Source organism: Pygocentrus nattereri, chromosome 22, assembly GCF_015220715.1.
Source record: "Pygocentrus nattereri isolate fPygNat1 chromosome 22, fPygNat1.pri, whole genome shotgun sequence".
NCBI lineage: Eukaryota > Metazoa > Chordata > Actinopteri > Characiformes > Serrasalmidae > Pygocentrus > Pygocentrus nattereri.
The window spans coordinates 17,365,350-17,388,396 of NC_051232.1; the positions used below are offsets into that span (position 1 = coordinate 17,365,350).

At 39.4% G+C, this 23,047-nt stretch overlaps 2 protein-coding genes across 6 annotated transcripts in view; both read left to right on the forward strand.

The window, feature by feature from the left end:
- arfip1 (ADP-ribosylation factor interacting protein 1 (arfaptin 1)) overlaps window positions 1-5,986 on the forward strand; it is a 30,188-nt gene extending 24,202 nt beyond the window's left edge. For all 4 annotated transcript variants that reach the window (XM_017709365.2, XM_037532839.1, XM_017709367.2 and 1 more), the window contains 4 exons: window positions 973-1,194; window positions 4,253-4,410; window positions 4,730-4,904; window positions 5,698-5,986. In XM_017709365.2, the coding sequence (XP_017564854.1) occupies window positions 973-1,194; window positions 4,253-4,410; window positions 4,730-4,904; window positions 5,698-5,853 (711 nt within the window). In that variant the 3' untranslated portion in view covers window positions 5,854-5,986. The remainder of the gene's footprint in view (window positions 1-972; window positions 1,195-4,252; window positions 4,411-4,729; window positions 4,905-5,697) is intronic.
- A 7,377-nt stretch (window positions 5,987-13,363) lies between these two features.
- fhdc1 (FH2 domain containing 1) overlaps window positions 13,364-23,047 on the forward strand; it is a 55,315-nt gene continuing 45,631 nt past the window's right edge. The window contains exon 1 of one of the 2 annotated variants that reach the window (XM_017709368.2): window positions 13,364-13,508. The gene's annotated coding sequence lies outside the window, so the exon portion shown is untranslated. Of the gene's footprint in view, window positions 13,509-13,689; window positions 13,708-23,047 lie in introns of those variants that run through there. The other variant, XM_037532580.1, reaches the window with a different exon arrangement.

Below are 23,047 nucleotides of genomic sequence, written 5' to 3' on the forward strand. Positions count from 1 at the left end.
ACGGTCAGAAAAAGAGAAAATATCCAGTCAGCGGCAGTTGTGTGGACGAAAACGCCTTGTTGATGTGAGAGGTCAGAGGAGAATGGGCAGACTAGTTTGAGATGATAGAAAGGCAACAGTATCTCAAATAACCAACCAAAATCTCTGAGGAACGTTGAAAGTATGCCATTAAGAATTAAGGCAGTTCTGAGGGCAACCTTTTACTAGCAAGGTGTACCTAATAAAGTGGCTGGTGAGTGTAACTTTGTGTTTGCCTCATCATACATAAAAGCAGACTCAGTGCTGTTTTAAGAAAGAAAGTGTGAAAACTGCTTTGATGCAGAAGTGCCAGAAACTGTGATGTTTTTTACAAATGTATATTTTTATGTTTATTTTCCTATGAGTAAATTCATTAATTCTAAATTAATTGCATTACAGTAATTCTAAATTAAAGTTAGGTAAAGCTAAACTACTCAGACCTAATGTACCTGAACACACTCTGCACATCATCTCTTAGTGTTTACAAACGTAGTCTATGACTGTATCTAAAGTCTGAAAATACATTAAGTTTGGTGAATATCTGTTCATTGTAATTGTGATGTTATTTTCTGAGGTGATCAGTTAGATCAGTTAGGGCGATTTTATCATTATCGTGATCATTCTTGTTATTGTGAAAACACTTATTTTTTTAATTCAGAATCACGTTTTTTAAAATATATCAGTGTCTTGCTATCAGGTGCTATTTAATTTAGCATTAATAAAGGCGTTGAACCCATGCTTCCTGAGTACTGCTACCCAGTGTAAAAAAAAAAAAAAAAGATATCACACTATAGTAGAACAGACAATATTTCACCCAGCTTTAGTTCTAGGCCATTTCCACCACTGATATTGGCCTTTGACTTTTCTGTTTACTTGTCGGAGCTGTTCCCTGTCCTTTCAGTGTGTCCACTCCTTCCCTTTCTTTGTGTTTAAGTTGAACTATGTTTCCCATAGTGCACTAAACAGATCCTATCAGAGAAGCTGGGCCGTGGCTCGCGTACTGTGGATTTGGAACTGGAGGCGCAGATCGAGGTCCTCCGCGACAACAAGCGCAAGTACGAGCATGTGGTCAAACTAGCGCAGACACTGGCTAATCAGCTGGCACAGATGATGCAGACGCAGCGGCAGCTGGGCGACGCCTTCGCCGACCTCAGCCTCAAATCGCCCGAGCTTCATGTGAGTATGAGCAGTGATCTGATGTTGCTGAATCAGCGTTAAAGCCTGTATTGTGGTCACATTATTAAACCGGGGGTGTCTCATATCAGGCTTTCAAGTTGTACAATCCTCAGCAGTCATCAGTCACTGCAGCACTAACAAAAAGCTGAGCGATTTGGAAAAAAAATACCTTATAGTGATTTTTCGGGCTGTTATTGCGACTGTCATTTAAATTGCAGTTTTATTTGTTTTTTAAAGTTAAGAGTGTTTTGCTGCACATGATAGCCAGGCTACCAATTAGTTGTGTTGCCACGTTTTTTTGCTTCGCTTTGGTCTAAATCTGGGGTGTCCAGTCTTATCTGCAAAGGGCCAGTGTGGCTGCAGGTTTTCACTCCAAACAGGCTGAAGCACACCTGGTTCAGTCAGTTGGTCTTCGTCTTCAAACATGTCATTAGGTGATCTCCTGCTTTGTTGCAGTGAAAACCTGCAGCCACACCAGCCCTTTGTGGATGAGTTTGGACACCCATGGTCTAAATAATCTACACCGAGTTCAGAAGTGTTATTGAGTTAAATTTTATTCCTTTGAAACTTTCTGCAGGCTATAAATAAAATCCCAGCTCTTGCTGTTTGAAAATTGTACTTTTCAAAAATAAATAAAAATGGTGAATCTGAGGGATTCCCAAGTGGCGCAACCGTCTAAGCATTGGCCCTATCGTCAGGAGACTGCGAGTTCCATCCCTGGTGATGCTACAGCCATCTGTGGCCAAGAGTCCTAGAGAACACAGTTTGCCTCGCTCTCTCTGGGTGGGTAGGATGGGCCCCCTCCTTCTCCCCATCACTCAGTGCTATGCTAGTCAGCACAGGCGTCTGTTAGCTGACGTATCAGATCTGGCAGTTGGCACTTTCCTCAGAACGCGTTCAGCTGTCAGTGAGCAGCAGTTCGAAAAGATGCGGCGGTACTTCACAGGTCTCGGAGGAAGCCTGTGGTAGTCTTCACCGTCCTAGCGTTGATAGCATCATGTGATTGTGGGAGTCCTAACTAGCAGGTGGAACTGGAGACGACTAAATTGGGGAGATAATTGGGTAAAAATTGGTGAATCTTGAATGATGAATAAATTTTTTAATATTCCATCTGAGATTACAGCTCATGGTTTACTAAACTAACAGTAGCCTGTCTAAGTGTATAATTATACAAAACAAACTCTAGCCTGTGGGCAAAGCCACAAGTAATTCAGCATCTTTCCATGTTGTTAGTGCTCTCTTTGAAATTTTGACAAAGGATAACAAACAAATAAACAACATTAATGCATAATAATGTGTTCAATTGTCCAAATGTGTCCAGTTTTATCTGCAAAGGGCTCATATAGGTGTAGGTTGTTATTACAATAAAGCAGATGCCCAAATAATCAATTGTTTGAAGACTGAGACAGACTGATTTAACAAGTGGAATCAGGTGAGCTCATGCTTGCTGCAGCCACACCGGCTCTTTGAAGATGAGATTGAATACCCCTGCTGTAGACCCAGGGTGTCAAACTCAGAGCCTTGCTCTGTACCACGTTTCCAACACTGCTCTCAGCGTATTCCTGCTCTAACCAACTTGATACTTGTAATCAGCTAATTGGCAAGAGTCGAAGTGGAAAATGTTCATTTGTGCTGGGAAGTGGTTTTCCAGGACTAACGTTGAGAAGCACTGATCTGTACTTTTATGTTCAGTTCATGCCACTAAGTCTAATGAAATCAAGTGTCTGATACCCATGCTTGAAGCCCTGTTTTGTGGGTCTTGAAGTTGAAGTTAGGTTTTAGACTTAATACAGTAGGCACTGTTTACTCCCAAGTCTTTTCTTTTATGGCCTCTGTCAGGCCTTTTTAATTTAACGGGTTTGGGAAGGCCTTGCAAATTAATGGTATTAAAGATGATCTGTTCTTCACTGTCTCTGTACAGGTACATTTTTTTGCTTCCCAGACTTTAATAAACAATAAGAAAGGAGAAGTCAGAGTTTATAAGCGTAATTCATCTCCCATCAGAATTTGCACAGGGAAGAATGTCTAATCCTTTTCAAGAACAAAGGAATAATGACCGATGTTTATGATTATAGTTGTAAAATCTGGATGGAAACATATACAAAGTCATGAGGAATTCATCCATGCAAGTTTTAATCAAGAACGCTCTGGTCCGCTTCATTATTGATACAGGAGGCAGCGATTGTGGCAATCACCTTTTTATTTATGCATGGTTTATGGACCATTGCATTATTGATGAATACAGAACAGCAGCAAATATTGAATACTTTATGCTTTGTTTTCCATGGTAGGGCACCTTGAGTGGTGAGTGTGTGAAGATGAAACAGTTTTTAGTATCTTCTCTGTTAAGGCTGTTGTTGCTGGTTTTGGTTTTAAGAGGCTAAAAAATAGACTTCCAATGTTGGCTGTTGGTCACATAACATCTGACCAAATTTATGTGGTAAAAAAAAAATCAGTTAAACTCGAGTAAACAGCAAAGTCCTTCTTTGCGAAAGTTTGTTACTTGAAAAAAAATCTAATAAAGAAAACTGTTTATATAGGCAGCATGCATTAATTTTGCTCAGAGAAATACTAATATTAGAATAAAGACAAACACAGTAAGTGGGGATTCTACATATGTCAAAGTGTTTGTTTTAACTATGTTTAAAAAAAAAAAAGTTTAAGTGTAGCAAAACTTGCCACATCCATTATTATATGCAGATATCTCATAGATTTCGTTTGTTACTCACATCGCCTACATTTAGCAGACTGAAGATTTTCCACAAAGGGGTGCTATTAGCACTCCTGTAGCTTTTAGCAGTTCATAAGAGCTGTACCTTTGCTTTGTAACTTTCTTAGACCTTGGAGAGATTCTGGTCTGGCCTTGTTGTTTATTGTCTTGAATGTGTATACAAATACAGTCTAAATTTAAATGCAATTGCTTAACAATTAACAAACTAAATGTCAGATGCTTTTTGGTCTCTTGGCAAATGTATTAAATGAACCAAACACAATGCTTTAGGTAAGAAGAGTAACTGGGCTAATGAATGCGATTTATTTTTTTTCCCCTCTTTATTAGGAGGAGTTTGGCTACAATGCTGAGACCCAAAAACTCCTGTCCAAAAACGGGGAGACCCTTTTAGGCGCCATCCAATTCTTCATCGCCAGCGTGAACACACTGGTGGACAAAACCATTGAGGACACCATGATCAACATCAAACAGTACGAGGCAGCAAGGTATGATTTTTTTTTTTTTTTTTTTTTTTTTTTTTTTTTGGGGGGGGGGGAAATCCTTTAATTAGGTGTGTTGCATAAAAATAATAATGATGAGTTGCTTCATAATTGTTTCATATCTATCATAATGGCCATTGGAAAATAACATGGTGTTTTGATTAACCTAATCTTATTATTAAGCAGATTGTCATGGTAAGCTTCAGCCTAATCACTGTGTTCTGATGAGAGCTGACAAAAGGCAAACAAAACCGTTCTGGCTTACTTAAAAATCCTGTAAGTAAAATGCACCAAAGAGTGATCCTCATTTCAAAATCTTCTGTAGGATCGAATACGATGCGTATCGTACAGATCTAGAGGAGCTGAACTTGGGCCCACGTGATGCCACCACCCTACCCAAAATCGAGCAGTCTCAGATGCACTTCCAAATCCACCGTGAGAAATATGAGAAGATGCGCAATGATGTCTCTGTCAAACTTAAATTTCTGGAGGAGAATAAGGTAATTTTTGGGTGTGACTTGTATGTAGTGAAGCTGTCTCTAACTCAGAACTTTCCTTGTTGACCAAGAGGCTGAGTTTTGAGCTAAAAACAGTCGACTTTTACATTTTTTTTCACTACAATTTAGCATGTTATTATTCAACAAAGTCTAATCTGTAGTGCATTTGCTAAACTATCTACAGTTTTTCTCTATAATATCTTGTGAACATGTTACAAATAATTAAGTAAATGAATAAATAAATGGACTTGAAGAATTTTTGGCAACAATGTTAGGATTAGCCCCAGCAGGGGCTATAGTGAATTATAGTGAATATTCTATAATGAATCACACTGTAAGGGTTTTATGAGATTTTATATGACACTAATAAAGGAAAAGCCTATATAAAGGGTCACCATGAGCTCCACAAACAGCTTTAATCAGTGACTTTACTTGAAAGGTCCAAATGGAGTTAACCATGCCTATAAATGCCCCCCACAGCATAGCGGAGTCATCAGATCTCCTCACTGTAGGGGTCAAGCATTTAGGGCTGTACCATTTTCTTACTTTTTTCCTGTGCAGTGAAGCACATGCTATCACCCACTTGCAGAGAGTATGAATATTGACTCATTTTTACCACATTGCTGTTTTCTATGCCTGGTTTAATGCACTTTTTGTTTCCATGCATCATTTTCAGGTTTTCTTTATATAATATCACATTTTAATTATTTTGTTCAAATCAATCAGCTGCCAGTTAATGTATTCATAATAATATTGTGTTAGCACATTCATGCTTAATTTCTTTTTTTGTGCTCAGGTGAAAGTTTTGCACAATCAGCTGATCCTTTTCCACAACGCCATTGCTGCCTACTTCGCTGGCAACCAGCAGCATCTGGAGCAGACGCTCAAACAGTTCCACATCAAACTGAAAATGCCTGGGGGGGACATCCCGTCCTGGCTAGAGGAGCACTGATCCATTTAAACCCCTCTATAATCAAGGCAGGTGGTATGATCCAGGAAGGAGAGGGAGGCGTTCAAGCACTCCTTAGATACAAAAACTGAAAAAGTAAAAAAAAAAAAAAACCTAAACAAACAAGAAAACGAGCCTCTCTTCTTGCCCTGTCTCTTTTTTCACTTCAGGACACTAAACCTGTCAGGAAATGTAAAGAAAGTTGAGTATGGGGGTAGGAGGAAAAGTTAGAAATAAGCCTAACACAGAAATATTTATCTTTCTCCGTATACTTCTCTTTGAACTTCCTTGGTTTTTAAACGGATGCTTCTCTCCTTTTGTCTGGGAGAAGGGATTTTTTTACTCTGGTTGGGGGTGAAGAGTGGTCTGGAGATATTCTTTTTAAATCAAGAGACATGCACTTTGTGGTATATGACAAATCTAATAGCAAATTATCTAAAAAATAAAAAACTCCTTGAATGTAATCCAGTGTCTAAGGAGAAAAAAAAATCCATGACCACCTCTTGGAGGTCCTCAATGCCCATCTCCATCTCATTGCTGTTCTACTTTACTTTATCTACCAAAATGGGTGAAAGTGATAGACCTGCCCATGTGCCACCCACAAATATATATTTTTTTTGTAGTGACTGTTGCAAGGTTGGAAAAGAGTTAAAGTACAAAAATCTCATTCAGCTTGATGAGGTTCCAGTTTCAATATGCTAGGCTATTGAAACTTGGCAGTTTGGAAAAAACAATAAATTTGTCACCATGTTAATGTTAACTTTTCACATGCCAACAAAACAAGTATCATTTGGATTTAATAACTCCATCAGTGCATTTTGACATAACATAAAAGTGAGAGTTGTTGGGTTGAATGGGATTTTTGCTAACATTCTCAGAAGCTACAGAAGAACATATTGGTGGGTTTAGCTTTTGGACAAGTCAATTGCTGTGTTACTTTCATCACTGTCGTTAATCTGGGAGCCCAAAGTCATGTCCCACACCAAACTTGGCTGAGATTCTGGGAGCAAACCACTACTAACTCCACCCCCTTCACCTCCTCTGAAAATCCGCCCTTTCTGTTAAGTGTGGTACAGGTATCCATGATATTCCCAGACTTCAGGAAACTCTCTACATTTTTGGAAATGTCTTTTTTGGGGCTCTGAAATGGACACGTGTTACAGTGAGGAAGCCAAGGTGTTCATATTGGAATATTAGAAACATGGATGGGATAAACAGCGAGGAGGACAAGTCTTTCATCATTGGCTTTAAAACTTTCCACATTCGATACTAATTATTCAAGTGAACTTTTGTAGTTTTTCTGGGTGAGGGAGAAGAAACTGGGCCTTATCTTCGTAACTTTAACGTGCCTTTCTCTGTCAATCATGCTTGGTTTTGTCAGATCTTGCACAAGAACGAGGCTTGCACTGCCGTGGACCAACACACGTTAACATGTATATGCATATAGTATATCTGTACACATATATTTCATAGCAAAAGACCAGCAGCTTGTTCACTCCTCTGTTGACTTGACTTTACACATTTTCCACTAAGCCACTCGTCCTCAATTTGCATTCCAGTCAGTAGACAGTTGCTAAACCAGGAAAAGGTTTTTGTATGAGATGTAAACCAAATGAACTTGACATGGAATACTGTGTTTGCACAAATGGAAGTCCAGGTCCCTTCTGTTTGAAATGAGCTTTTTTGTTGTTGTTGTCGTGCTTCTTTTATTTGATGTGCTGAACAGTAGATGTTTTTCAAACTATTTTCTGCATTGATTATATCAGTAACATTTCCTTCTGCTTGACCCAGTGCACCAATTCTATATTCACCTTTTCTTCCAAATTTGTCTTAAAATAACTTTAATAACCCTGAAAAACAAAGACACGGCTGTCATTATATTGTTTTTTTTGTTTGTTTTTTTTTAACTGTAAACTGCATACAGTACAGTCAGAGACAGTCATTCATTTCTAGTCAAAATGTCTGTTAAATGAAAGTTCTTCATTTTTCATGGGGAGAAACTCCCCAACAAATTCTAAAATAAAATTCAGTCTTTAGTGTATCCACACTTAATTTTTTGGGAGGCTCACTTTCAAAGTTCAGTCTTAGGAGTTGGTTTTGAGTTGTCAGATTATAATTCAGATAATCCCAAACACATTTAGTGATGTTGAGGTCTGGACTTCTCTGGACTGTCGGTGGCCAGTCCATTAAACTGAGAACACCAGCAGCTTCATTTGATTTGCAAAACTTTGTTCACAGCTACACATCCTTTCAGACCCATATTTGAGCTGTTCTCTCAAAGTGGAAGGATGGACCAGAAACACCTGTGGATTTTCTCCTCTCTCACGAAGATGAGAGCTTTATGTGCTGTTTATCTGATGGGGACAGTTTTGGTGGTCTACCAGGTCTTGCAGGTGGTTGTTAGGAGTCTCATTTTCTCTGTATCTTTTAATCACTACCTTGTGTTTTAATGGCTGTTTTGACTGGAAATGAAACTAAATGAGGCTGGTCTCTGATTGTCAATACTAGGTTAAATATGTAGGCTGTCCTGTGCTTAAAGACCCATCACCAAGACCCATCTGCAGTGCTTGGGCCCCTGCCGCAGTGGGTCCTTCATAGGGCCTTATAAAATGGGTCCACTTCCTCAGTTAAATTGCTCCTAGTTATGTTATAACCTCATTTGTATTTTACCTAACTTCAGTTCTCTATTCTCAACATGGAGGCACCCTTGTAGAGTGACCCTATGTGAACTGACACAAATGTGGCCACATAGGCATATAATAATCTATATTTGTAATTTCCTATATTTTACTTTGGATATAAAAGAAATTGTGCTGTGGGCATTTTTTCCAATGGTGGTAATTATCAGGTATTTGCGTGCAAAACAAAGAAAGTTTCCGAATGTTGTGTAAGATTTTGGGAGGAAAATAAAGTTTTTTTTCCTTCATAATTCTTGTTTGTCTTGAATTTTGTGTCATGATATTTTTTCCCTTTGTATTAAGTCATAAGCAAAAGTTGGTTAAATTTCTATGTGAAAATAAGCTGGTTCTAGACTTAAATGTCTGATTTTATGCTGATTTTAGTGGCTATATTAGGGGAAAAAATAAAACATGCCAAAACTTTTGCACAGCCAACATTTTATGTTGTTGTTCTCCTCTCAAAAGAAAATTGCATGCATAATTTGACCGTCCAGACTTTTGCTTACAACTGTATGGCTAAATCTGATGCAACACCAATTATGCACAGTGTTCCTACAGAGGGCGCTCTGCCTCCACATTACTCAGTGGTTATGTTCTCCTGTATTGTGAACATAAATAAACAGTAACTACAGCGTTTCATTCTTTTGTCAGGTCAACATGCGCATTTGGTCTTTTAGCACAATAGCAGGCTGTGCTGTTGAGGGAGTGTTCAGTGTGGTGGAGGATTAAGTGCGTTTCCTCATAATTTAAACATGGATTTGAGGTGGAGAGGGAAGCTCATGGACTCCTTAACAAAACAGGTTTGAGTCTCACTGTTGGTAATTTAATAAGCATCTAAAGGACAAAGTTCCACTGCCATTCAGTTTCAGTCTGATAGAACATACTGTCTCGTACTTTTACTGCGCTTTCTTTAACCAGCTTGGTAGTTTTCTCTGTGCTTCAATGCAAACTGCATTCAAATCATTCCAGTCCAGAGTTTCTGACATAAGATTAATCAGCCACTTTTGATCTCATTCACAACTATATCTGCACTCTGCTTTGCCCCACAGACCAAACCCACCTATGTTATACATGTCAGAGCAGCTATAATGCCACCAAGACTTGCATATCGCTGTTGTTGGAGCAAACCCTCATATCTCCAAAAGAGTAGCTTTAGGAAGGAAGGGAAAAAACATTGACTTTTAAAGCTAGTCAACAGAGCCAGGCTTTTTAAATTATTGTCTGCAGACAGTTGAGAAAGGTAACTGTGAAGCTGTCATAGCAATGAAGTCACCTCCTTGAAAAGACCAGTACTACTGATTTTTCTACATAATTAAACTGTTTAGATGAAAACATTGAGAACATTGCGCTGTGACAAGCTCTATTCTGGAGAAACTTACAGAATGGGTCAGAGTAGTGGTGATAGGAACCAAACGTCCAAAGTGGCATGCCTTTAAAAGCTCCCTCACCGAAGGTTATCACTCAAAATGTTATTAAATGTATCTGAATTTGTTCTGTGAGTCTTTCACCAGGGGTGTTGCCAGATTCCAGGGGCGTTGTTTGATGGTTCTGGCCTAAATCTGCCCTTTTTTCTAATATGTAATTTTAAACCCATTGGGGTGAACAGGTACATACAGGGTGTATGCAAAATTGTCATTTTATGCTACCTTTAAACAACATAAAAGAAAACTCCTACATAATTCAATAGTTGAGATGTAAACAGTCATTCAGAATAGTTTAAAGTGAAGTGGTTAATTGTAGAGAACTCAAACATCTTTGCAGTGGTAGTGAATGGAACCAGGGGTGACAGTGTCTACAACACACTTAAGATGCAAATATAAACCTTGTTACCAACTGAAAAACAAAACGTTTTAAAAATTGTCCACTTTTCCTACAATGACCTGAAAGGTTTAACAGAGATCCAGGTCAAGACGAGCACTGTTGTAATGTAGCGGATGTTTAGTAGGGGAGAACAGGCATGTTATTTTGTTATCTCGTAGCAACATCATTTGCAATTGTTTGTGTTTTCATAACATAAAAGTTTTTTAACTCATAAGCACTTTTTGATCGCAGAGTTTGTGTGTCTTAGTCTCAGAACTAACACTAATATTTTTATCGTTCATCACTGTGTGCACGTGTGTAATATAATATCACTTTATCTCGTTATCACATTAAAGTGCAGCCTCCCCATCGCAGGGTTAGTTTTAACATAGAGGGTTTTTTGGTAGGTTTTTATACACAGTTTCAGCAGAACGTACAATAAATGTCATGTAATAAAAGGTTTTGTTTTTGTTATGCTAAAAATGACCTATCATCGGTTGTGTCACTCGCTTCAGAAGTCCAAACTGTGACTATGCTTAGGGTCTTCTATGAGTCTGTGGTGTCGAGTGCTATCCTCTATGCTGTTGCATGCTGGGGAAGCAGGCTGGGGGTGGCAGATGCCAACAGACTCAACAAACTGATCACCAAGGCCGGTGACGTTGTGGGTGTGGAGCTGGACTCGCTGACGGCTGTGTCAGAGAGGCGGATGCTGTCTAAGCTGCAGGCCATTAGGGACAATGGCTCCCACCCACTCTACGACACAGTGATTAGACACAGGAGCTCATTCAGTGCAAGACTCATTCTACCAAAATGACCACAGAGCGCCACAGGATGTCATTGCACTATGTGCAATGCCAAGCATCAGCTGGAGTGGTGTAAAGCCCGCCACCATTGGACTCTGGAGCAGTGGAAATGTGTTCTCTGGTGTGGAGAACACTTTCGCGTCCAACATCAGTGTCGGACCGCCCAAATGCTCTTTTGACTGACCGGGCACAAATTCCCACAGACACACTCTAGGGGGGGTGCAACTCCATATTAATGCGCATGGCTTGGTCCAACATGTTCATACAGGTAGACCAGTGTCCACATACTTTTGGCCATATAGTGTATATTGATATAGATTTCATATACGGAGCCCTTATTTTGACTATGACAGACGAGGTCAAAGTACAATATGAATCTGGATATGATTGAAGTTGTCAGTATTTTGTTATAAATACCATCTGTAATCTTCCGACTCTAATGTGATGTAGTTGTTTTTTATCATGTAACCTGCATTTTGTTTGTATTACCAATTGCCTTTAGTGCTAAGAAATGAATTACATAAATTACATAAATCTTAAAACATCCTCCAGGACAGGAGTAGATGTAGAGCTGCTGTTCATGCTTTTAACCACTAGGTGTCATTCATTTGCCCTGATTTTAAAAGCTATGGTGACATGGTGAGATAGACTGTATATGTATTTACACTATATTACCAAAAGTATTCACTCGCCCATCCAATTAATTGAATTCAGGTGTTCCAATCACTTCCATGGCCACAGGTGTATAAAACGAAGCCCCTAGGCCTGCAGACTGCTTCTACAAACCTTAGTGAAAGAATGGGTCGCTCTCAGGAGCTCAGTGAATTCCAGCACGGTACCGTGATAGGGTGTAACCTGTGCAACAAGTCCAGTCATGAAATTTCCTCACTACTAAATATTTCACAGTCAACTGTCTGTGGGATTATAACAAAGTGGAAGCGATTGGGAACGACAGCAACTCAGCCATGAAGTGGTCAGCCACATAAAATGACAGTGTGGGGTCAGCGGATGCTGAGGCGCATAGTTCACATAGGTCGCCAACTTTCTGCAGAGTCAATCACTACAGACCTCCAAACTTCATGTGGCCTTCAGATCAGCTCAAGAACAGCGTAGAGAGCTTCATGGAATGGGTTTCCATGGCCGGGTAGCTGCATCCAAGCCTTACATCACCAAGCACAATGCAAACTGTTGAATGCAGTGGTGTAAAGCGCTGCCTCTGGACTCTAGAGCAGTGGAGACATTTTCTCTGGAGTGACAAATCATGCTTCTCCATCTGGCAATCCGATGAACAAGTCTAGGTTTACCGGTTGCCCCGAAAACGGTACTTGTCTGACTGCATTGTGCCAAGTGTAAAGTTTGGTGGAGGGGGGATTATAGAGTGTGGTTGTTTTTCAGGAGTTGGGTTCCGCCTCTTAGTTCCAGTGAAAGGAACTCTTAATGCTTCAGCACCAAGAGATTTTGGGCAAATTCATGCTCCCAACTTTGTGGGAACAGTTTGGGGACGGCCCCTTCCTGTTCCAACATGACTGCGCACCAGTGCATAAAGCTCGGTCCCTAAAGACATGGTTGAGCAAGTTTGGTGTGGAAGAACATGACTGGCCTGCACAGAATCCTGACCTCAACCTAACAGAACACCTTTGGGATTAATTAGATCGGAGACTGCGAGCCAGGCCTTCTCGTCCAACATCAGTGTCTGACCCCACAAATGCGCTTCTGGAAGAACGATCAAAGATTCCCATAAACACAATCCTAACCCTTGTGGAAAGCCTTCCCAGAAGAGTTAAAGCTGTTATAGCTGCAAAGGGTGGACCGATATATTAAACTGTATGGATTAAGAATGGGATGCCACCCAAGTTCATATGCGTGTGAAGGCAGATGGGCAAATACTTTTGGAAATATAATATATATACGTGTGTGTGTGTGTGTGTGTGTATTTCTAAACACATACATATGTATGAGAAACGTAATCAAGAGTTTTCAAACTCTTCTTATAAAAAAAAATGTAAGAAAAAAGCAAAGAGAAAACGTGGCTTTATTAAGTGGGAGTATAAATCTTTAATACATCATTTAGAAAATAAACTACCACTGATGACACGACAGTAAGTCTCACAGCTTTTCTCAGACGCGCCCATCGTGGAAAACGTCCACGCTGTCTTTGCGCATGCGCCGGCGCTTCTTATGGGCGGCGATGTTCACCTGAGCCACACTGCAGAAGGCGCATGCGCAGAGCGTGCAGCCTGTTCTCACAGGGCGACGAGCACCAAGACGCGCTCGCGCACTCACACACCTCCGGGTGGACGCGCGCCGTACGGAGCGCCGAGCCCGTGTGAAGAGAAGGGATTATGCTGGAATCCACATTTGCCTCCGTTTAGACTCAGTAAGTCCTGCGTCGCCTTCTCCGGCGCTTCTTGTGTTTTTATTTCTTACTGCCTGTGACTGTGTTCACGTGTTTTCTGTCAATGTCACTCACAACGCTGCTGTGATGAAAAGAGAGACGCTCTCCGGTTCATTTCCACGAGTGTCACAGGAGTGTCATTTATCCGAGCTGCAGTCTCCCAGAGTACAGCTGGTTTCAGGTCTGTATTTATTTAGGGTTTATGAGGCTCGCACCTTGTTCGAATTTTCCCGTTCCACCTTAAATGGTGCTGCGGTTACGTTCTGGCGCTTTGGGCACCAGAATGTAACTGCTGCACATTTTAAGGTGGAACGGGAAAATTTGAAACGAAGCATCGCTGTGGGAAACGTTGTGTTCTTAGCTTTTGCTGTTTTGGCTTATATTTCGCCTTTATTCTGTCGTTCTGCTCTTATAATGCAGTTAAGCCGATGTTTAACCGTTGTAATGGGGGTCTGTCCTTGTGCTCCAGCGGTTGTTGGTCAATGCAGGTGTTGCATTGAGCGCATCACATCAGTCAGAGCTAACTCCTCATTTAAATCAGACGGGAGAGAGAGAGAGAGAGAGGGAGAGAGGGAGATGGAGAGAGACAGGGAGGGAGAGATGGAGAGAGAGAGGGAGGGAGAGATAGGGAGGGAGAGATGGAGAGAGAGAGGGAGATGGAGAGAGGGAGGGAGAGGTTGAGGTTATTAAGGAAGTGGCTCTGAAGATGGTCAGTGACTGTAGTGTCCATGTGAATGTATGTGTGGTGATCTGCGTCAAAGCGGTGGCCTCACGGGACGCGTCCAGAAGATAAGGCAGGGCTGTACTCTGGCACAGTTTTAAACCTATTCTAGAGCATCACTGAAAGGCCTAGATAGTCATTATGCTCTGCATTGTCTGAATTCAGTCACTGATGGTGGTTCTGCATGCTTGTATTTCTAGTGCAGTCCGTAAGTCTTTGGACTGTTTTCACTGTTTCGGGTCCGAAGCTCCTCCAGCACACTGGAGCCTTATTTTCAAGGGAGTTACATCACCTTTACATCTGGCCACATCTGTGGTTCTTTGTGGGTTCGTCAGTAAAGGCAATGGACATATTTGTGAATACTCGGACCATGAAGTGCTTTGCATGGTTAAATGTTCTTCTCTATGATATAAAACCCACTGTATATGGTTGTTTAAAGAACCTTATTTGGTATAAAAAGATGGTTCTTCAAGGGTTCTTTTTTTTAAGTAAAGGCAGCAGTTCTATTTAGAACCAGGAGTTAAATGGTTAAATGGTTCTTTGCATGGTGAAATGGTTGTTCAGATTGATTGAGAATGTGTTGTATATTTTTTCTGTAAAGGACTTATTTGAAAATTGTTCTATATAATGCCAAAAAGGGATCTTCTATTGTTACAAGTGTCATAACAATCATAGCGTCATAACAACTGCAGAACCCTTTTTTGGTACTATGTAGAGCCATTTTCAAAAAGGCTCTATATAGAACGATATACAACAGTATATCCTATATATATATATATATATATATATATATATATATATATATATATATATATATATATATATATATAGGCAGTCTGAAGAACTGTTGCACCATGCAGAGAAGCATTTAAGCATGGTGTGGTTCTAAATGGAACTCAACTAGGTTCCATATAGACCCATCGCTTTTATTAATACCCCTTGAAGAACCGTCATTTTAAGAGTGTACTGTATACATGACTTTTTAAGAGTTTGAACCATGGAATTATAGGATCTGCTGTATATGATCTTTAAAACGTCTTTCAAAAAATGGTTCTGTCTAACACCAGAAACAGATCCACAACTGATACAAGGCATAGAACCTTTTAACTTGAGTATTCTGCCTTTAAAAAGTGTTTCTTTGAAGTTTAGTTAAGGCAATGGTTGTAGAACTGTGAACCATGGTTCTTTGCACAATTGATTAGTTCCAATCTGTGATGGAAAACATGTATATGGTTCTTCAAAGAACCTTTGAAAATGGTTCCATGGCTCAATATAGAACACTTTTTGCTAGGATTGTTCATCCCCAAACCCCCGCTAGCGACAATGAGGGAGAAGCGGCTTAGAAAATGTGTGTGTGTGTGTGTTCACCCCTAAAAAGCGGTTCTTCAGAGGTTTTTTAGGAAAGACAACAGTTAAAGAACCATAAACACTCAGAGAACCATTAATGGATCTTTGCATGGTTGAATGGTTCTTCTAATGGTTGAAAGCCTGCTGTTTAAAGTTAATGGTTCTGTATAGCACCCAAAGGGGCTCCACTATTGCTAAAGGTCATAGAACCCTATATAGAACCCTTTTTGCCAAACCATGCAGGAATCACACACCCTTTTAGTCTCCCAGGATGTAAGAACACACACTTTCAGTTTTCATACACGTTTTGAATCTGAGGTCAAGATTTGGTTTGATTTTTGATATTTATGTCATTCAACACAAGACCACAAAATAGCATGGGCTGCACAACAGTGGTCTCAATGAGCTATAAAAGAACTATAAACAACACAATGCCTCATATAAAACCTTACATAGCTACATTATATTATTAGTTTACTACATATCCCAGAACAGGCTAGCGAACTGTACACACTGACTTTTCAAGTTGGCAAAAAATGTCCAATTACTTTCAGATTCAACTGTATATCCCCTTATTTATACCCTGTCTGTTTGGAAGGCTGCTAACCTCTAACTACACTAATGCGCTTGGGTGTTCCTTTTGACCTCCAGGGCTTTTGTAGGGCTTAACTGCAGGCTCTATTGTTTCTCTGGGTCACAGCTTGTATTGGTTTTGATTGTAATCCCCCCCAAAGGCAGCCCCCTCGACAGCCCAGGCCATTTTTCATGCTGGGAAGAAACGGAGACAATCTTATTCAAGAGTTCCGGAACAAAGCCCGGGAAAAAGTTTCTCCAGGTCAGGTCAAAAAGGGGGTGTAGGGTGATGGTCCTGTTGCTACGTCACCATGGTAACTTGGACTTTATTGAACTGAGCCTGTTGGTGAACACTGGTCTCAGAGCTTTGGGTCCACCAGCTGATATGTGTTTTTGAGCTTCAAAGGTCTAATTGTAAAGGACTGGCCAATAGTTTTGGTGAAGGGGGATTTCACAAAGCAGGCTTTCTCAGTTAGCCAGATAACTTAAATCCAAAGTTGAATATCGACCAGTAGTGAGGTCCTTTTCTTACTGGACAGGTTTAACTTTGGGATTATGTTATCTGGCTAAAGTGAGAAGTCTTTCGTTGTAAAATAACCCTATGACTGGTCAGAGATTTTTGAGGTGGTGAAGTTGTTGCTGGAGCTCAAGATTCTTTGCAGGTAGGCCAGGCTTTTCAATAACAACAGTTTAAAGTGCGTAACTCACACCACTCTCTCTTAGTGAGGTTAGCGCATGTACAGGGACGGCTATGATGCTGCCTTGGCAATTCTAGATTGGGCCATTAAACAGTAATATGTTCTTCCTCTACACCTCTTTTTTCTTCTAGGGTTTCATCCAACCAGTGAACTGAGGTGTAAAAAAAAAAAAAAGGTCTGTCTTCTTGCCTTCTTTTCTACTTGCCATTCCTCATCTTAGTCCTCAGAGTAAGGCTATCACGAATACTCAATTAAAGTTTATTAATTGGTTAAAAATAATAATCTATAATTAGGAATTCCCTCAAGAAACAGCATAAATGGTGCACCCACTTCTATGCAGTTTTATTGTTATTATGTTTAGTGCTGTGCCAAATTTATAGATAATGATTTATTTATTTAATTTTCAGGAGATATTTCTGAAGATTAGATCTGAGGATTCTGATAAGGTATAAAATAATCCGCTCTCATGATTGAGAAAGTCAACTGAGAATAAGTGTGAAAAAGGAGTTTCCAATACTGCAGTTCAAAAAATTATTAAAAGCTACAAAGACAATGGGACTCTTAACAAATGTGCAAGACCTGGTAGACCCCCAAAAGTGTCCCCATCAGATAATCAGCACAGTTCTTTCCACTCTTTCACTGTGAGAAGACGACTTAATGGTGTTGCCAGCTACTTTCAGTGGATAGTAGCTAAAGCCAGCTCAAAGAGAGTATAAACGTCACTAGATGACATCATCCGCTAATTAGCATATGTGTGGGGTCTTTGCCTCGTATTCGCATTGGTGTCAGATCTTTACATCTGGTTGATTCTCTCTTACTCTCTGTGCTCATATACTGTGTTTGAATACAGCTGAATTCCAAATACAGCAGACAGACAGCAGAACAAGTATGAAGAGTAGTGGCTGAAATGCAGCCAATTAGACTACATATTAACCAGCAGTCACTTCCAAGCCATAACCACAACATCATGTGAGAAAATCACCATACACATCACTTAACGACAACAGCCGTGCCGTGGTTTTGCCTGTATTCATATGTAAATGGATCACTCAGAGAGAAAGTTAGAAGCGACAGAATGTCTTTAGAATTTTTTTCCTCTCACACAGCCCTCAGCCTCCATGTGGGAAACATAGTGATAGTGAGTAATAAGACAGTGCTACCGGTCAAAACAATCAAATTAAATTGTTTAAATCAAAACGAAGGGGGGTCAAAGAATGCAGATTAGTGATTGGTCCTTGGCAACACTTTTGCACATGTGCAGCTCATTTGCTTCTGCATCAGCGGCAGCGTGGACTGAATGTGCTGCTCCGCCTCTCTGACGCTCACTGAACAGAGCAGACGCAGAGAGAGGTGTGGATCAGCATGTGGATCATGAGAAGCAGAAAATGCAAGCAACTTCTAGGACTGAACTTTGGAGGGGTGGAAAAATATCCCTGCAGATTTCTTTGAAAAACTGAGAGCAGATTTTCAGAAAAGAATGAAAGCTGTATTAGAGGTACAAAGTGAACATATTAAATAGTTTAAAAGATGTATTTGTTGAGGTTTCTTCTTATTTATATATTTTCTGATTATTTTTTCTGCTTTTTTCCTTACACTGGAACAAATGAATGATTTGTTCCTAAAAGCCATTTGGACTGGAAACGAAATGAAGGGTGGTCTCCCGTCTTTTTTTAATGCCTTCTCGTTCCTTTCTCCAATATAGGTATACATGGTTTGCTACTGTTTACTTAAGTCCATTTGTATTGTTTGACCCTTTTATAAAACTGTCTATTTGATTAATCATCAAAACGATTGGTTCTTAAATACGAATATGATGAATAGTGACAGGCAGAGTCCTCAGTGATGTAATTCAGCACAAAGCACTGTGGGAAGCACTCGAAAGGATTATGTGAAGGTCACGTCGTCAGTATGCACTGACTAATAGGAGAGAATGGTCATTTAGGAATAACAGCAGTAATGACGAGAAGGTTCAGTTTGTGATCAAACCACTGAGCGTGAGTCTCCCTGCTAGCACTAACATCTAACTAGCGTTCGCACTGAGCCTGGAGTTCCCCCTCTCCCCCAGCACAGGCTAATAACCCTCCATGGGACTGAAGTGACCAATCAGGCACTGACTCCGCCAACAAGTAAACATCAGGTGTCTCCAGCTTTCCACCTGCTACAGCAACCCAACGTATTCTCTACTCCTATGGCTAACATTTGGTGTCATGGGAGATTTATGAGGTTTTCTTGTGTGATGCCATACCAGAACGGCTTTTTTTCTCCTCGCCTGACAATGCAAAAATAATATCCACCTTGCGTTGCAGCTTGTAATTCAATCTGTTTGCCATTGCTTAGCACAGTGATGTGCCCTATTCATTAGCATCAGTTCAGTTGGTTTGGAACTGAGGCCATTTATGGAGATATATCTGTTGTCCTGTTGTTTAATCTGAACAAGCTGCCACTAAATCCTATTTTAAGCCCTCTGGAACAGTGTGCATGATATTTACCACTTTATATACAAAGCACTATGTTTATCATTCATATTTTATAACAGCTATTAGGTGGTACAGTATGACTTCATTCCTCTAAGCAGACAAAACCAACCATGAATTTTATTGAGGGGGTTGAGTGGCTGTTTATATGTTCATTGACTTACATTAGCAGACCACAAATGTTAGACTTCGTAAATAAAGGCCTGCATTAATAAATATATATAAACATAACATAAAATTAGTGTGAATTAATTAAAAATACCAATACCTTATTCTTCATTGAAATTTTGTCAACTGTAAATTTTCCGTTTGTAGTACCATCTAGGGGTGGGCGATATGGAAAAAAAAATCACAATACTTTAAAAGTCATTTTCATGATATTTTGTTTTTTTGTCTAGTTTGTCTAGTTTTAACTAGACAAATAGTGACACATTTATAAACTGAAGATGAACAATGATTCAATAAAAATTTTCATATACTACACTGTATGGAAGTACATGTCAAAATATTGACTCAATATCGCGAAATAAAGATGTTTTTTTCTTTTAGTATTGATTTTATATCTCAGAATAATTACTTATTATCACAGAATATTGACTTACTATGTCAATATAATGACAACTAATAATAATGACTTAATATTGTGAAATAATCACTTTCTTGAAGTTTAATAACTCAACATTATGATATAGTACCTCAAGAAAATGAGTCATTGTTTTGACATTTTATTTTGATATTTGTTCTTCTGTTTCTGGCAGCTGTATGCCAAATATATTGATTTAAAATCATTAATATGTTAGCATTAGGCAATTTGTGGCTGACATTTTTATCACATGACCTACTTTTTGTTGCTTTTTTGATATGCTCTGCTAGGACTGAATGATTAATTGTGCTTACATCAAAATCACAATTTAAAAGAGATGCAATTTTAAGTGTATCCTACATAGTTTGCCATTATTTTAGTAAGTTTTCAACAGGAAAATGTAACCTTAGAATAAAGATTCTGTAAACTGGCAGTCTGACACACTACAGCTAGTGTCCCAGCCTCAAATAATGTATGTGCTAGTGCATAATGTAGTGTTCTAGAAAGTGATGGCATTTAAAACACTCTTGCAATATTGGTCAATTTAGGTATTTTCCCCAAATTGTTCAACCCTGTGCCACAATACAAGCATTCTGTCATATTTCAGGCTAGACCCAACAGAACCACATCTTCTTTCCTCAGATGTCAGAAACAGCATTTCCTGGATTAGATACTAGTGCCAGACATGCATATAATTTTGGTGGAACTGTCACACCTTCTAGTAGTTTTCACATCATAGGACTCCTATGTCCTTAATTTAAGAACACACTGGATCACATTTTTGACATTATTTTTGGTGGGAAGCTGACTAGATGATTTGTTTGCTGGCAGAAGTGAATGCTGTTGTTATAAGTTCTTCTTGCTTGACTGTGTTTGATTTCCTTGGTTTACTTCTTGCAGTTAGTTTGATGTCCATACGCCCTCATCCTCCCCCATGAGTTTATGCAGGCCAGAACAGAACACAGTCTTAGTTAAAATTGTAGCATGTTTAAAAGCTTATCTCTCCAAGTCACAAACTGTAATTATGGACTAGCTCTTAAATCACTGAACATTTAGTGAGCTTTGCTAGTTGTCAAAAAAAGGATTAGTGCAGATGGAGCACCTCCTCTAGCCTGTATTTGGTTTGGCTCGTCTTTTAATTTTGCCAACCTTTGGAACGGTCCATCACAATACGCAGAGGTGCCTATCAGTCTTGTTGCGTGACATTTCTGATGACATTGTGTCTTTGATCCACCCAGCTCGATTGTTCATTTTAAGCCTAGATATACAGACAGGTCCTTGATCCAGAATGCAGGTTTAGCTGGCCTTATTGTGCTTTAGTGCCCTAAAACTTTATTTTCCCATTTACTTTTACAATTCCAAAGTACGCAAATCCATTTCCTTCTCCAAACTCCTTAAACATCTGATTTACTTTTATTGTTGTCATTATTGATGACAGGCTAAAATGTCTGTTTACTTATATAAATGAAGGCAAAAAGTGTAAGTTGTTTCCAAACGTATATAACACCACCAGTTTTATCTTTCAACTGATTTACTTTTGGCCAGTAATTCTGTTGCTGTAAGATATTATATTTATGTAGAAATGGCAAATATACCCGAATTGAGTGTAAATTAAATTTAGATTTAGTTACATTTTTCACTGTGGCTGCTTTTATATGTGCTATATGTGCTTTTTCAGGTTATGTAGTGTTTTGTAGTGCAGTTCATATGAAATTCATAAAAATCATCTTGTTTACATTCATCAATCATCCGCTTGATATACAACACCTAGAAAACTCTTCATACAGCCACTGGGAATCCCTGTGGTGCCAACCAATCCTGACTGCAAGCTTAGCCGCGTCTAAGGCCTAAAAAATGATATCCCTGCTAACAGAAGAGTAAATCTTACCTCAGTTGTACAACAAGCTTTATTTCTTCAGTAAAGACACAGTTCAGTTGAAGGATGCCAGTGAAGTGTACTATGCCTGGAGGTGTAAAAGACGAGAATGCTATTAGTAGCATTAGCTATCTGGCGTGCTTCTGCATTAGTCAGCTAGCAGAAAGGAAAAAAAAACACTTTAAACAGCTCTGTCCCCCAAAATCCCCCCCAAAGCAGCTGTAGTCTTTCAGATGTTCCTCCCACCTTCAGGATACATTTTCAGAAGGGCGTTTTGCTGGTTTAAAAATCTCACTAGAGATTAGAGACTACTGAAGCATATAGGATACAAGTAGGCATGTTTACAACATATAGAAGTAGGCAAGCCTTTTCGTGTTGACTGGAGTGCTCCTCAAAAAGTTACTCCAAGTAATGATGGGCCATTTTTATTGGTCCACTCATCATGCAGTTTTCACACAGTGTAATTATGTAAAAATGGTTAAATAGAAGACAGAAATGGAGTCAGAAGAGTGATGTGACATTTATTTTACATACATAATGAATGGGACAGGTTCTTAGCTGCGCTACCACCGCTGATCTAAGCAGCTTCATCAGAAGTTTTCTCACACCTGCAGCCTCTGAGGACGTGGCGAAGTCGATATGAAAAGTCAATGGCTGACACATGGGAAAAGAACATTTGCATTAGCGTAATCTTCCAAACTGTCTGTATCAGCACAGTGCGGCATCCGTGCTGTATCACAGTGCTGTGGACTGTGTAATGAACCTGACAGTCCTGCAGGTTTATAATGGAACACTTCTGTAATCACTGTAGGTTTGTTTAAAGACTTGTGATTCAAAAGATTTTTTTTCTTAATCAGTTTGTTACACTGTAGGGTTAGATTGATTACTTTGAAGACAATCAATCAAATCTATTGTACATAGAACTCATTCAAAGCTTTACTGCAGGGCTGCACAATGTGATTAATAAGATATGATAACTATGAGTACAATTAGCCAATCATTATTGCTGTTGTGATCAGTTATGTCAGTGTATGTCACAGTATGCTTCTCTGAGTGTGGTGAGGGTTTCGTCAATACTTCAACACTTCCCAACTGCATATTTGATCACAAATATCACATAATTAGTCTTGTTAACTTGGATTTAGTGCAGCACAGTGTGTAAAATGGTAAATTCAGCTGATCAGATTCATCTTTTTTTATCATATTTTTAAATGTGGCACCACTTTGTCTGATAGATAAAGATAAAAAA